The 14744-nt window shown below is 41.5% G+C and overlaps 1 protein-coding gene across 1 annotated transcript; it reads right to left on the bottom strand.

Annotated features, from left to right (window-relative positions):
- Positions 1–3518: 3518 nt before the first annotated feature.
- FAM3B (family with sequence similarity 3 member B) lies at positions 3519–14466 on the bottom strand. The gene is made up of 8 exons (XM_027635283.1): positions 14209–14466; positions 10357–10494; positions 9449–9572; positions 8692–8750; positions 6517–6567; positions 5804–5891; positions 4944–5076; positions 3519–3630 (listed from the first exon to the last, which is right to left on the bottom strand). The coding sequence occupies exons 1-8, from the start codon at positions 14225–14227 to the stop codon at positions 3541–3543; spliced, it is 702 nt and encodes a 233-aa protein (XP_027491084.1). The 5' UTR covers positions 14228–14466; the 3' UTR covers positions 3519–3540.
- Positions 14467–14744: the final 278 nt, after the last annotated feature.

Here is a 14744-nt window from a genome sequence, read left to right as displayed (position 1 = left end):
GAGAAGTGAAATCAAAACTTCAGAGTCCCAGGAAACGAGGGACTGCTGTCACTCAAACATTATTAAAACCACCCATCTTAATCCCCTGAATTATAGTCATCATTCAGCATTTCATTGCAGCTAAGGAGAGATCAGATAAATCACAGTCATACATTACTTCCCTCTAGGCATTATGTATAAGTAAAAGCAGCAGTTTCTCTTTGCTGGTCTTCATGGATTGCACTCTGTGGGAGTTTTCCTTTAAGCACTGCCTGCCTGCAAAAGGGGATCTTTCACCCAAGAACTTTTCCTTTCTTGTATTTTTCTTTTAAATACAGAGGAAACTTCCCACTTTGAGGCAGATAACATTACACAAAGAACATGAAGGAACAGTTAGCACTGAGAAACTGAAAATGTTACCTATTATTTGATCAATATTTCCTACCGCTGCCATCAAATTGGACCACCAGGGATCCAGGGATTTTTAAGAGGCATGTCAAGAACCTGAAATGCTTTTCATGCTCTTAAATGGAGAGAGAAAAAAGTGCCTTTTTTCCAGGTACTTTGTTCCTTGTGGGATTGGTTGCCACGTTCACACTGGAGGTGAAAGCAGGAGCACCCGAAATGTCCAGCTAAATGGTCAGAGGGTCCAAGAGACATTCCCGTGTGGAATGCTGACTGGCAGGCTGCTGCTGGGGGGGAGGGATATTTGAAGTGGGAGCCTGTCACTGGCAAAACCCAGGAAAGGAGGGTCTGGAACATTAGAGGCAAAAGCTGCTGGCTTCCACCCAGCCACAAGGGAAAGGCAAGGTGACCTCCAGCCATGTACTTGGCTTCCAGTGTCTGTCCAGGACAGGTAAGCACAGACAGGTTCCGTATTTCTGCAGAGATTCGGAAGATCTGGAAAGACACTGCTGCCACCTGCTGTGCCATTCTGCTTCTAAATCCACAAACCCACGCCCAGAGTAAGGTCACTGCCCAAAGCTCATGTCTTCCCGTGGGATTTGCCTGCTGGGGTTAGAAAGAGATGGATTGCTGTGCAGGTTTTCACCTCATTTCGTGGTGGTGACCCCACTAACCACCCAGAGGTACTTCACAGGTGAGACCACCAGCAGTTATGCAGCCCAGGAGAGCACAGCAAATCACTTCCACACAACCACAGCTGCTGCTTGTGGTTAGCAGTGTCACCTGGCATTGAGAGCATCCACCTCCCTCACTGGAGCTGGTCTGTGGTCTAGAGCACCTGACAGAGAAGGTGAGGAAGGAAGGAGATCTGTGCTAGGGATTCTACACCCTATGGCCTCACCCCCAAACAAAATTAAAATTTTTAACTTCATGATCTTTTGGTTATTTATAAATCCAAAGATACTTAAGCTTTCCCCAGATTAATTTTTCAGGATTACAATTCCACGAAAAAGCTTTTCATTCCTCCTGAGGAGGCAGTGCCTTTAAAAGTGTTCAGGATGTGGGTGCAAAGTCAAAATCCCACTTTCAAACCAACTCCCTGTAAGATTGCTTCTAATCTGAAAAATGATTGAAAAAGTGGCACCCATTTTGCCCGAGTGATCACTTTTCCATGATTTCTCCAGATCAGAGGGTTATCAAAGCACTTGAGGCTCCTCTGCCCACCGTGTTTAAACACTGTGTCATGAACAAATTAAAACAAAGCTGATTACAGCTGTTCAGCACTGGAGATTATCAACACTCTTGTCCAGATGACTCAACTTCATCTCTGAAAAAGTGAAAACACCAGGGAGTCAAAGATAATTTTTCACGAATTCGTGCTGTGAAAGGCTCTCGTGTGGTTTGATCTTTGATTCAAAATGCAGGATTGCAAAGAGTGAGACACTTGCACAGAGTGAAGAACAGAGCAAGTGTAAGGCATGAAAATGTACTACTTGGAGCACTTGCACAGTTCATGGCAACTGCTAAACAGAAATCGAAGCAAATTTTAATTGTAATTGCTGCAAGATTAATTGTGGCCTGGAGCAGAAGGCAATGACTTGTCAGACTCCAGGACTCTGAGGATTGCCAACAGTTAGCACTGTAATTATGTTATTTTTATAATTCAGGCAAGTAACAAAGGGTGATTATGATGTAAGGGTATAAATGTTCTGCCAGTAACATGAACACTGCCTGAATAAATTATTATTATTACAAGAAGAATGACAGATATGGGAAAACATTGAAACAGCCATTGAAGTACTCAATTTGTAACCACCTCACCAGCAGCAAGGTGCTAAGGAGCAACCACTGAGTCTGCCAAAGTCAAACTGATTTAAGTGTTTCTTTGGCAGCACCCCTGGGATGTGGAGCAGTTTGCAAACTGGTAGCAGGAAACTTTAGGGACTGGTGAGGGATGTGATACCAGAAAGCTGCTGGGAACACAGCAGTGACTACAAGTAGGCAGTGACAGCTGTGACAAGGGTAGAGATTTGAAGTTGCCAAGCTTCATTTGAGGTTTCAAGAGGGCTTCAAGCAGGAAGCACCAAGCTGCTGAAATAATGTTTTAATGCTGAGAGAAATGTAAAGAAAATTTAAAACATACCAGGTGGGTTCAGCCAACGGAGGAGGGAGTTGATGGGGACAGTCTACAGATGAATAATGTACTGGCATAAAAAGAATAGTGATGAGTTATTCTCTATGTAATTGGCTTGGTCCTTTTAGGTTAAATCAGTATGTGTGGGGAATAACTACAATAACAGTGGAATGCTACAGGAAGCAACTTGTGGGATCTGCCATATGGGAGGCTTCTGAACAACAGGGGGACAAACAGCAGTTAAGAACAGTCCAGACATACTTGCTGTGCTTCAGAAAAGGGGAAAGGGAATAAAAGGTTCTATGGTTTCCTTTCAACCATGTGTTTGATTCTGTAGTTTGCATGAACAGCTTGCTTGAAGACACTACATTTTTTTAAGTTAAACTTACAGGGCGTAAAAATAATTAAACCAAACTATATAGATTTTCAGCTTAAATTTGGTGAAAAAAATTTCAAAATTCAAGTAACTGTACCTTTACATGTTAACATACAATGTTAACATTGCTACCCTGTGTTGTCAACATCACTAAAATCAGCTCAAGAAATGTGACTACTATTTCCATACTTTTTCTGAAGAGAAAGAATGTTACTAATAAGCTAAGATAGAAGTAATTTTCTTTCTTGCTAGGGATTCTATACTACAATTTAGGTTAAGCTCTATTTGCATATTAGCATTTTAAAGGAAACCAAAAGAAAACACATGCTAAAAAAAAAATCCAAATAAAACCAAACCCGTAAAATATACTAATGTATACTCACTTTCAAAAATCATGGCATTTTATGGCTGACTTTCTGAGCATTGTAATTCCAAACCAGAGTATTTTATTTCCACTTTTCATCAAAATACCTATTTGTTTTCAGTTTAGAATAAAACCACAGAGAGGAAAGAAAGGTTAAAAACTGTGCATATGACTTATTTTACAATTAGTGTTCAGCTGCTCATTGGGTTCTGGAGGCCATTCACATTAGAGTCATAGGTATAAAAATATAGAAATGTCTTTATTAATGAGTTATGCATTTGTTCAAATCAGGTTTCTTGGGATACAGCCTTCTATTTGGATTTCAGCTGGCCAGCCACTGTATCTGTTGGTCTTCCGGTCAGAGTGGTTTATCTGTAAAAATAAAATAAATTTCAAAAATCAATATTAAGTTCTCTCCATTTACACAGTAGTTTGTCAAACCTCATACAAGAGAAAGGGGTGATGGAGGGGGACTGGGAAGCAAAGTAGCACATCATGCTTGACATAATGGGGGAAGATTCTACCAGTTTCTCTCTTACAGGGAGTGTTTTATCTATTTCCCAGATGGCTGTCGTGATATACACTCAGTTGAATACCTTTGTCCAGCAGAAGCTCTGAAATGTGAACAATTCTGCAACAATATTCTGCACCAGTACAGGCTGGGGGCTGACCTACTGGGAAGCAGCTTTGCAGAGAAGGACCTGGGGGTCCTGGTGGTCAAAGAGCTGTCCCTGTGTGTCCTGGGGGCCAATCCCGGGGTGTGCCAGGAAGAGCATTGCCAGTAGGTCAGGGAGGTGATCCTGCCCCTCTGCCCAGCCCTGTGAGGCACATCTGCAGTGCTGTGTCCAGTTCTGGCTCCTCAGGACAGGAGGGACATGGAGCTCTTGGAGCAGGTCCAAAGGAAGATGTGAAGATGCTGAAGGGATGGAGCATCTCTGGGAGCAGGAAAGGCTGAGGGAGCTGGGGCTGTTCAGCCTCCAGAGCAGACCCTGAGAGGGGACCTCCCCCAGGTCTGTAGGGTCTGCAGGGAGGGGGCAGAGGATGGACCAGGCTCTGCTCGGGGGGGCCCAGCAATGGCACAAGAGGAACGGGCAGGAACTGATGCCCAGGAAGTTCCACCTGGACATGAGGAAGAACTTCTTTGCTGGGCAGTGACCCAGCCCTGAACAGATTGTCCAGAGAGGGTGTGGAGTCTCCTCACTGGGGATATTCCAGAACTGTCTGGATACAATCCTGTGCCATGTGCTCTGGGGTGACCCTGCTGGAGCAGGGAGGTTGGACCAGATGACCCACTGTGGTCCCTTCCAACCTGACCCATCCTGTGATTCCGTAAATTCTGGGAAAAAAAACCCACTGTGGCAGTTTGACGTGGCTTTGGAGGGAATCAGCATCATCAAGGACCTGACACCTGTGTTGGGTTTTCTCTCAGAATAAAATGTCTCTGCACAGGACATCAAGTTGAACATTTCCAAACTGAGCCTCTTTATAATCTCTGGTCACTTCCAAAATTTTTCTACTGTTTATTTAGTCCTGGTGTGGTTCAAGTCAGTTCTAGCACATGGCCCAGTTCCAAAGCACAGAATGATGCACAGTCTGCAGTTGTTATAAATAACTCACAGATTCTGCACCTGAAAGTTATACCTGATACACAGACAAATATAAAGTGAAAATAAAATGAACATGACCTTTTCTTTTTGGATATCATCTGGGAGCTTGAAGCCTTTGGCAGCTATAAAAACCCAGCTTGACCTGAACTTTATATTCATTATTTCTTTACTTCCCAGCTCTTCTACTAATTTTTTGGCGTCATTTTTCAACCTAGGAAAACGTAGTGAAAAAATGTGTTAAAAATTCAGGATGTGAAAAATGCTGAAAAAGATCACAGCTGATTCATGCTTTAAAATAAGCATTAAGCCAGAAGAAGCAAAAATGAGAATTAAAAGTCCTGAGAATTGTTGTAGTAGCATGACATTGAATTCACTGGGAGAATTCACATTGAATTCATGGAATTTTCTTCCTCCTCAGTATGTTCCTGATGTTAATGCAACCTGTTTGTAACAGCATAGCAGAAAGAAAAATGTATCCCAAACACTATCTCATATTCCAACCCTTCTTAAGTAAGGACAAGGGCATCAAACGTGGATTAAGTATTTTCCTGGATGATTATAATATCATGAATCCAGCCAAAAATCCCCTAAGAGTCAAAAGCACCCGAAGAATCAGGTTAAGATGTAAGAAGGAATGAAAACTAGGCACATCATAATTGTAAGTGTGGATAAATTACATATAAGAATAAGGAAGGTTGTGACTCAGAGGTAACAGCAGTGCCCTTCGGGGTACCTTTAAACAGTATAACGCAATTATCCATCTTTGGGAACATCAACATACCTGATATGTGCAAACACGGAAAGGACATGGAATCAAAACCTTTTGGGCAGGAAATGAGGGAACAACTCTGACTATAGAGTGGAATTTACCATTCCTTCACCCCATGACTCAACAGTAATTCCCCAGCCCTGTTCCTCAGCCTGAATAACCTGCTTACAAGGTGCTTCCATCATCGTGAGTCGCCATCAGCAGGAGGGTCCCTTCCTGGGCATTCCTGATGAAACTCATCATCTCCCCCGAGTGGTCTGTGGGAATCAGTCACACAACTGATCATTCATCACACACACATCACGTTCCTGTTCATGCATGGAAGGCCACAAGCATTTTTAAGTGGTCAGAGAATCAGCTGCCAGTGTCCCAGATCATTCTGTTTCTCCTCAGTAACTTACTGTTCAAAGTTTAGAAAATGTGTAAAAACTACTCTTCAAGTAGATCACCTTTCTGGTTACGTGGAAGGATGTTAAGAGACAGACTAGAATATCTCCTATGATGATTTTGCAACTAAAATACGACAAAATATGTCAGGAAAAGGGATTTTGCTGAGTGAAGGATCTGGATGTAGTATCTGGTTAAGGGCTACTCCTACCAGACTGAAATAATGGAGAAAAAAAAATTTAAAAAAAGGGAAAAGAACAATAATTTTTTTTTTAAAAAAGACATCTACCTCAACCAACAGGAGAAATTCAGCTTTTAAGGCAACATTTGTCATCATATCTGGCCAGGGCATATTTTATGAAGACAGCAGCTGTTTGTTTCTAGCTGATCCTTGTTGATGATACAAACATAATCATTTGAAAGAACAGACTAATTCTATAAGTCCTTTCTTAGTGCTGGAACACTAACAAAGCTGTATTGCACTCTTTCCCTTACCTCCTGTCCACATGTCAAAAAATTTTGTTGATGTAACTTTTCCTGTTTTATCTGCAATTAAAAAAACACTTGTGTAAATATGAGCAATTATTATTTTATTCAATAAGCATATATATTTACCAGTTTCAGCTAAAGCTAGGCTATGTGTATTATTTGGCTTCTGAACTCTCTTTGGTTTCAGTTTTTAAATAGGAATATGGACTAATGTGAGTTTCAGATTTGAGTAGAATATTTTGTTTCATACAGTCTCTGAATCACGAAGTGTGACTACAATACTTTTATTACTTTTTATTTGAAAGAAAAAATCAATTTTCCATGTGCTTCCATGTTTTTATATGTAAATATATTATACTAGGTCACAACCATTGATAGGAAAATTGGTTAAGCCTAAGAATATTTGAATGAGCTTAAGACTATTCTGTGAAGTGTTTGAGATGCTCAAGCTTTCATACCATTTGAATGTCAGCAGACAGAAACACAATAATCATCATTACTGTATCAGAAACAGGGCATGCAAATAATCAATAATTCCAAAACATTTTGGCCAATATTCATCATGAATTATGGTGCTGTTCAGATGCTCATCTTTGGTTAAACAAGACATGAACAATTGAATATGTTTTACAGATTTCTAAATCCATGCAAACCAAATTAATTGACTTTCATTATCCAAGACCCTGCTTGGATCCCTGCTGTGTGAGCAGATTTTTTCCATTTAGAGTGCATCAACCAATTTCTAGTGAGAAGATCCAGCAGCTCCTGGTTCCTTTCTAGCTTATCTTTGATTCCTCTGTGGCAAAATTACGATGGCAGATTCTGCTGAGCACAGGACTCTGCGTGGCAGGTTTATCAGTGCTGATGAGGGGAAAAGGTGGCAAAAATCTGTCAGTGGTAAAACAGAATTCTAGGCCTGGGTTGCTTCTGAGCAGAGGTCACTAGAAAATTGAAAAGCCTTAAGTGGAGACAGGAGAAATTCACACAATGGTTTTTTATTCCCTCTGTGTTGTTGGTTTGGGCTTAATAGTTCTGTCTTCCTTCTTACAAAAGACCATATTCCTTCAGAAAAGAAAGTTATCATTATGGAATAAAAGATATGTATGATGCCATAAGACACTTGTTGAGTAAAGTCATTGGTTTGACTGATCTAATTAGAGGACACACAGAAAAAATGTCTCACTACAGATTGGTGCAGGATAATGGACAGATTTACCTGCTCCTGTATGCCATAATCTTGCTTATGCATTCAAGATGGGTATTTGCCCTCTTACTCTACAGCTGTTTGTTGAAAACTAACTTTTTAACTGTTTATCTGTTATAACCAGTAAAGTTTTTATGATTATTGGAAAAAAATTGCAGTAGTTATCTGGAAAAAAAAATGGAATGGATTCTTAATCCATGATGGTTAATTTAACCTTCAACAAAATCATGCAAGTTTAGACAAGATCAAGACCTTGCTTATACAAAAAATTGAAATATAAGTGTTTTGTGATCAAAGCCAACTTGACTGTGCCTATGAACTCCCTTTCTTCCTCTCCCCCACAAGATTTAGGCATTAGTTTTTCCCTGCTCTTCATCACCATTCCCATTCATCTAAATCAAAATGGTGCCTCCAGATATGGAATGAAGAGCACCTTCTGCTTCCCAGTGGTTCCTACTGTTAACAAAGACTTATAATGGCAGTTTAATATTAATCAATCTTTGAGTTTGTCTTTCTGTCCACCGACCAAGACTGGAAAATGAATTTGTGCCGTGGCTGCACCTTGTGGCAGAACTGCACTTCCCAGTTACTGCTTCCCCCTTATCAGTGGAGCAGAAGATATATTTTTTCAAGGATTGAAGCTGAAAATTCAGTCTTTCTGCTGGAGATCACAGATATCTGTGCTGTGCTACAGGTTTTTTGTCTAATAAAATACACTTACACCACCTCTATGCACACATCCATTTTCTTATCCTGATTTCTGAACATGTTTCTTTTGTTTACCCAGAAGATTGTTTTTCTCACACAGATTTGTTTTTCTTACATTTAACATGAATCAAGTTTGCAGTATTTTCCTTTCCCTTCCATGCTAGTGGGTAAAAACACCCACAAACCCAAGAACCCAACCCCCCAAGAACATATGTAATTTATTGCTGTGCAAAAATATGTTTCTCTCTAACATTTTTTCTCTTACTTACAATTCACAGTGGCAATGTTTATACCTCTTCCAACATTACCATTTCCTTCACTTATGAGCCTGGAATTGAAATAAGTACAGTATCAGTAAAATGAACCTGATCCAAAGTTATATTTACCACTGCTAAGCAGTTTTCTGATATTTATGTTTTCTTCAGTTATTTAGTTCAAGACTTTGTAGTAAACAAGAGTTGTGTCCTAAAAATCTTGCCCATTGTATCAGTCAGTTTCCTTTAAAAATGGGTCTTTCAAAATGAGCCAGATCAAGAAAATACTTCATATAAATGCAGACAGAAAGATAAAGGAGAAAAAAAAAAAGAATATAAAATGTGGGTTTGTGGCACTGTTCTCTGTTGACTGTATCTTCAGAAAAGCTCACTGCAAGGTTTTGAAGTTATTCTACCTGTCCAGTTTGAAAAGCCATGAAAGAACCTGAATTTCAGAAGGTGTTGACCACTCAACAGTCTGTAAATTTGCTGTGCTGCTCCGTGGAAATTAAAAATCATACTGGAAACTAACAGTTGGATGCAGCTTATTCAGAGGAACAAAGAATATAAGATGAGATTAGCTTTAGAAAAAGCCCACAAAACAAAACTAAACTGGACAAAAGAATTAAATACTGTCAGTTATGCTCAGAAGTTTTTCACCAGAATAGGAGCCCCCTGGTAGTAGCTCATTTGCTGCTACTGGACCAAAACAACACACTCTTTCTCACACTGAAAAACACTTGTTTGGATGCAAAGTTAGACTGGTACTCACAGCTCATCCTCAAAACAGATTTTAGCCATCTTTCCTTTGCCCCCACCACTGAGGATCCGGTAGGCATAATTCCCAGGTGGGCAGGGGCTCCAGTGGTCACATTTCTGCCTTTTGGGTACTGGGGCTACAACAGCAAAGGTGGGAAAACGTTTCCTTGGATGTTGCATAAACAATTTCTGCGTGGAATGAATAATCACTAAATGTCAACGCTCTAAGCTCAAACATAAACACACAGAACCCCATCCTGAGAGTTTTCCTGTATCGTGGCAATATTATCACAGGTTTGTCAGGGCTTTAACTTATCATTGACTCCTATCCAGGGAAAAATGCCCCATTTAATATGATCTGAGTAATTATTTTGTGCTATTCCATGCAACAGGAAACAAGGGCTAGAGGGATGAAGGTTTCCTAGCAAGAGCTTGAAGGCAATAGTTATCATTCTCATTTTAAACCTTTTTTTTTAAACAATAACATAGTCACAGAATGAGAAAATATGCACATTAAGCCACTTGGTCAGATTAGAGATAAAAATAATGAGAATCTAATCACAAAGTCTGGTTAGTGGTTCAACAGTTTACCATAATTAGGAAATACATGTCATATAAGCAAAGCTGCAGCTATGCACTTATATGCCAGCAAACAAATAAGGTGTTCTTCCATCACTGTTCAATTAATTACATTTGCATACTGGCAAATATAGGCTGACATCATATTTCTTCACAGATAGTGTCCAAGAAAAAGTTTGGCTATGCAATAATTAATTTTACACAGCCAACTTCCTTCTTATAATAGCACATACTAAGTAATTGCTTAGCTAACAAGCCATTTCTCATTTGGCATATAAATACAGATAAATACCAGATACAGTATAAGAAAAAAAAAAAAAAAAAAAAAAAATAATTACACCCCCCTCAACACTGGTTTCTTTCTGATGCCTTGAAATTCAGCATTAGATATTGTGGTTTGGGGTACCTGAGCGGCGATGAAGAATCCCAAATACCAAGCAGCCAACGATGTCAACAAGAGCCCTGTTAATCTCACAAGACCTGTGAAGGGAAAAATAAAAAACAAAACCAAAAAACCCCACAAAGACATAAAGATGTTTTCACAGCAGGACTCAAAATCTTCCATTTCCTTCTGGCATTGCTACATGAACTGACTGTTTTCTGCCTGATACTCTGTGTTAACCATAGCCCTCAGAGCTGTAGCAATAGAGGATTTGTTTTATTCCCATCCCTTTTGTTTCTAAAACTTGATCTTCAGGCAGAAAACTCTCCCCAAGACTCCCCTTTAATCCACAGCCATAATACCCCAAGGAAGCATGAAATTCAGCTTAATCCTAGTAGGATTTTGGCTGTGAAAAGTAAGTACCAGATGCCACACAGCTATTTTGCAGTTACTATTGACTTTCTGTGATAGGCAAACACCACAGGAATGGTTTAAAACACTGACCATACGGGGAACTCCTTCCATCACTCTTTTAACATGCTGGGTGAAAATAACTGAAGAAGGCCCAAACGACCTTGTCCACACAATGAGCTCTGACTGCATTCATAGAATCCTAGGATAATTTAGGTTGGAAGGGACTCTCAAAGGTAATCTAGTCAACCTCCCTGCAATAAGCAGGGAAATCTTCAGCTCCACCAGCTTGCTCAGAGCCCTGTCCAGCCTGACCTTGAATGTTTCCAGGGATAGGGCGTCCACCACTTCTCTGGGCAACCTTTGCCAGTGTTTTACCGCCTTCATTGTGAAAAACTTCTTATATCTAATCTAAATGTCCTGGTTTAAAGCCATTCCCCTTTGTCCTGTCACTCCAGGCCCTTGTAGAAAGTCCCTCTCCAGCTTTCTTGTTGGCTCCCTTTAGGTACTGGAAGGTTGGTTCCCTGACTCAGGTGCAGCACCTTGCACTGGGCCTCATTTAACCTCAGGAGATTCCCATGGACCCACTTCTTGAGCTTGTCCAGGTCCCTCTGGATGCCACCCCATCCCTCAGGAGTGTCAACCACACCACACAGCTTGGTGTCATCTGCAAACTCACTGAGGGTGCCCTGAATCCCACTGTCCTTGTCATTGATGGAGACATTCAAACACAGACTGGAGTGACTGTTTCACCTTCCCTCAGCCATATCAGAGTTTCCATGGACTGTATTAGCAGTGCACCTACACAGTAGGAAAACAACAGGATCCATAATTTTCCTGACCATGAAGAAATATATGTAAATTCCATATTGAATGTCTACTCTTCCTCAACATCAGAAACGGTAGCAGGGATTCCTGATCTAGAAGAAATGCACCACCTAGTTTATGATGCTGAACAAGGAAACATCACACTGCAATTGTGGAACACAGATGTAATGGCATGAGACACCTCCTGATGTGTAAAGAAACATGTGCTTGAAAATAAGGGTCTGCTAAAACAACAAAAAAAGAAAATGATTACTTTTATAGTCCTGAAAACCAAGTTCAACAGAACTGATGTCCAAAAATATTCAGTATGTTCAATTTTACAGCTGTCCAGAAAATGTTGTGTATTATCAAGTCTAAATCTTTCTTATAACAGTCCACACTTATAAGATACTCCCTTCCTTTCCTTTTTGGAACTACCTTTTATAAACATTAAGATTTCTGCCCTACGTTTTCTCTAGAATAAGGCCAAATTTTCCACTTGTCTTCCTCATGTCCTGTTTTGCAGGTTCTACCATTTTCCTGTGAATTCTGCCCAATTGGTCTGCATCCAAATTCTGAAAAACTCTGCAGAATGAACACACTAGTCCAACAAACACATTCTTGAGACTTTACTTTTGGTTATACATGCCAGAAGGAACTTAGCCCCTTTTTTTTTTTATAAGAGTAGACTTTATTGATTTAGGTTCTGTTTAGAATCTATCATAAAATTTGGATTTTACCTCCATATCCTGCATCTGTGCATGTGGTTATTCCTGCATTCTACTTGGCTTTAAAAATCAGAAGCCCAACAAAACACTGCAGAAACATTTATGTGACTTTAAGAAAGATACTGTGAGAAATTTACAGTACTTTAATCAAAGGATTAAGACTGAAAGAGAAATATAATGAATCTTCAGATATTACAAAATTCCCTAATTATTACATATGAGAAATTTCTCACTCTATGACTAGCAGTGGTGCAAACCTACACTAAATACGGAAAATTATTCCAACATTTCATTATGCAGTCAGTGTGAACATGAGCACTGACAAAATACACGTGCACAATACAATAAGGAGAACTGGTGGAACCAAGCAGAATGAAACTCTTTTTGAATAAAAAAAAAAAACCAACAAAAAACAGATTTATACACAATATATGTTTAATTTGTAAAGGAGACCAAATCACGAGTTTCAAAACCCAGGAAGAATTAAGTGAAAACTGCAAGTTTATTGAGAGATTTTAGTGATTGTTTTTGGGGAGGTGGTGAGATGCAAAGATCTGTGAGACCATCAGTCAGATTTTCTTTTCTTTTTCTACTGTAGGCTTGGTAGGTTTATCTTTACAATGATTTTTCACTGTTTTCCATCAAAACTAAGGAGCAACTCTGTTGCAAAACAGTCTCAACAGTGCGGAATTTTACCCAAATAGAAGAGAAAGTACAAAATGTCTAACTGCTGTTAAATCTGACTGTGGTGCCTGGGAAAATCATGGAGCAGATCATCTTGAGTGCAACCACATGGCACAAACAGGACAACCTGGAGATCAGGCCCAGCCAGCACAGGTTTAGGAAAGACAGGTCCTGCCTCACCAACCTGATCTCCTTTTATGACCAGGTGACCTGCCTGGTGGATGAGGGGAAGGCTGTGGATGAGTCTACCTGGACTTCAGCAAAGCCTTGGACACTGTCTCCCATGGCATTTTCCTGGAAAAGCTGCATCCCATGGCTTGGACAGGGGCACTCTGTGCTGGGTTAGGAGCTGGCTGGCCCAGGGTGGTGGTAAATGGTGCTGCATCCAGTTGGCAGCTGGTCACTAGTGGTGTCCCCCAGGGATCAGTGCTGGGGCCAGCTTAATATCTTTATTGATGATCTGGAGGAAGGCAGATGGAGGGCACGCTCAGTAAATTCACAGACAACCCTAAGCTGGGTGGGACTGTTGATCTGCTGGAGGGCAGGAAGGCTCTGCAGAGGGATCTGGACAGGCTGGATCCATGGGCCAAGGACAGTGGCATAAGGTTCAATGAGGCAAAGTGCAGGATCCTGCACTTGGGTCACAACAACCCCCCTGCAGATGCAGGCTGGGGGCCGAGGGGCTGGAAAGTACCTGGCAGGAAAGGATCTGGAAGTGCTGGTCTACAGCCCTCTGGGTAAAGAAACATTCCCCTAATATCCAAATTAAGCCTCCCCTGACGCAGCTTCATGCCATTCCCTTGGGTCCTGTGTTAGCAGTGCTACCTTATGGCAGCTCCCAATTTCCCTTCTCCCTCAGGTGTTCACTTGCCCCTTGGCAGCAACTAAAGTGCTAATGTAAGCACAGTATTGGGTTTGTTTTCCGTGCTTAGCTGATTAAATATCCCCACGCAGCCCCACCTCACTCATACACACCCACCCATACGCAGCAGGACTTTAACAGAGGGAAAAAAACCTAAAAAAGGAATATATTTCAGAGTCAGGCATGAATTATTCCAGACTAAAAGCTGGGCGTTGATCTGGGAACAGCCCTCCCTTTCCTTCCCTTCCCTGTGGTGAGAGGGGTCTCAGGGGGCTCCCGCCTGAGGAGGGCACGAACCCAGAGGGGTGAACCCTACTCACAGTGCCGGCTCAGCTTCATTATTCTGCCTTCTCCTCTTCCTGCAGCTCGTCCCTCTCCTGCCAGCACGGGGAAGGGGAGCGGCCACCCGTCAGTGCTGCACCGCCCCAGGAGTGAAAGGAAATAACTTCTAAGTTATTCTCTGCAGAAAGCAACCAACCGGAGTCCACCACTAGCAAATTTGCAGATGACACTAAGTTGAGGGGGAGTGTCCATCAGCTGGAAGGCAGGAGGGCTCTGCAGAGGAACCTGGACAGACCGGAGAGTTGGGCTGATTCCAACGGGATGAGGTTCAACAAGGCCAAGTGCCGAGTCCTGCACTTTGGTGACAACAACTCCCTGCAGCACTACAGGCTGGGACAGAGGGGCTGGAGAGCAGCCAGGCAGGAAGGGAGCTGGGAGTTTGGATTGACAGGAAGCTGAACATGAGCCATCAGTGTGCCCAGGTGGCCAAGAAGGCCAATGGCATCCTGGCCTGGATCAGGAACAGTGTGGCAGCAGGACCAGGGAAGTGATTCTGCCCCTGTACTCAGCACTG

This window comes from Corapipo altera, unplaced genomic scaffold (assembly GCF_003945725.1).
Source record: "Corapipo altera isolate COAL_440 unplaced genomic scaffold, ASM394572v1 0, whole genome shotgun sequence".
In the NCBI taxonomy this organism is placed as follows: Eukaryota; Metazoa; Chordata; class Aves; order Passeriformes; family Pipridae; genus Corapipo; species Corapipo altera.
Note: the sequence above shows the minus strand (reverse complement) of the source record. Positions and strands in the feature narration are given on the sequence as shown.

Coding starts and splice junctions, on each gene's coding strand:
- FAM3B (XM_027635283.1), bottom strand. Junction 9,573..10,356: donor AAAGAAACCAGTGTTGAGGG/GGGTGTAATTAT, acceptor TTGCTGTTGTAG/CCCCAGTACCCAAAAGGCAG. Junction 6,568..8,691: donor AAACATTGCCACTGTGAATT/GTAAGTAAGAGA, acceptor TTTTAATTGCAG/ATAAAACAGGAAAAGTTACA.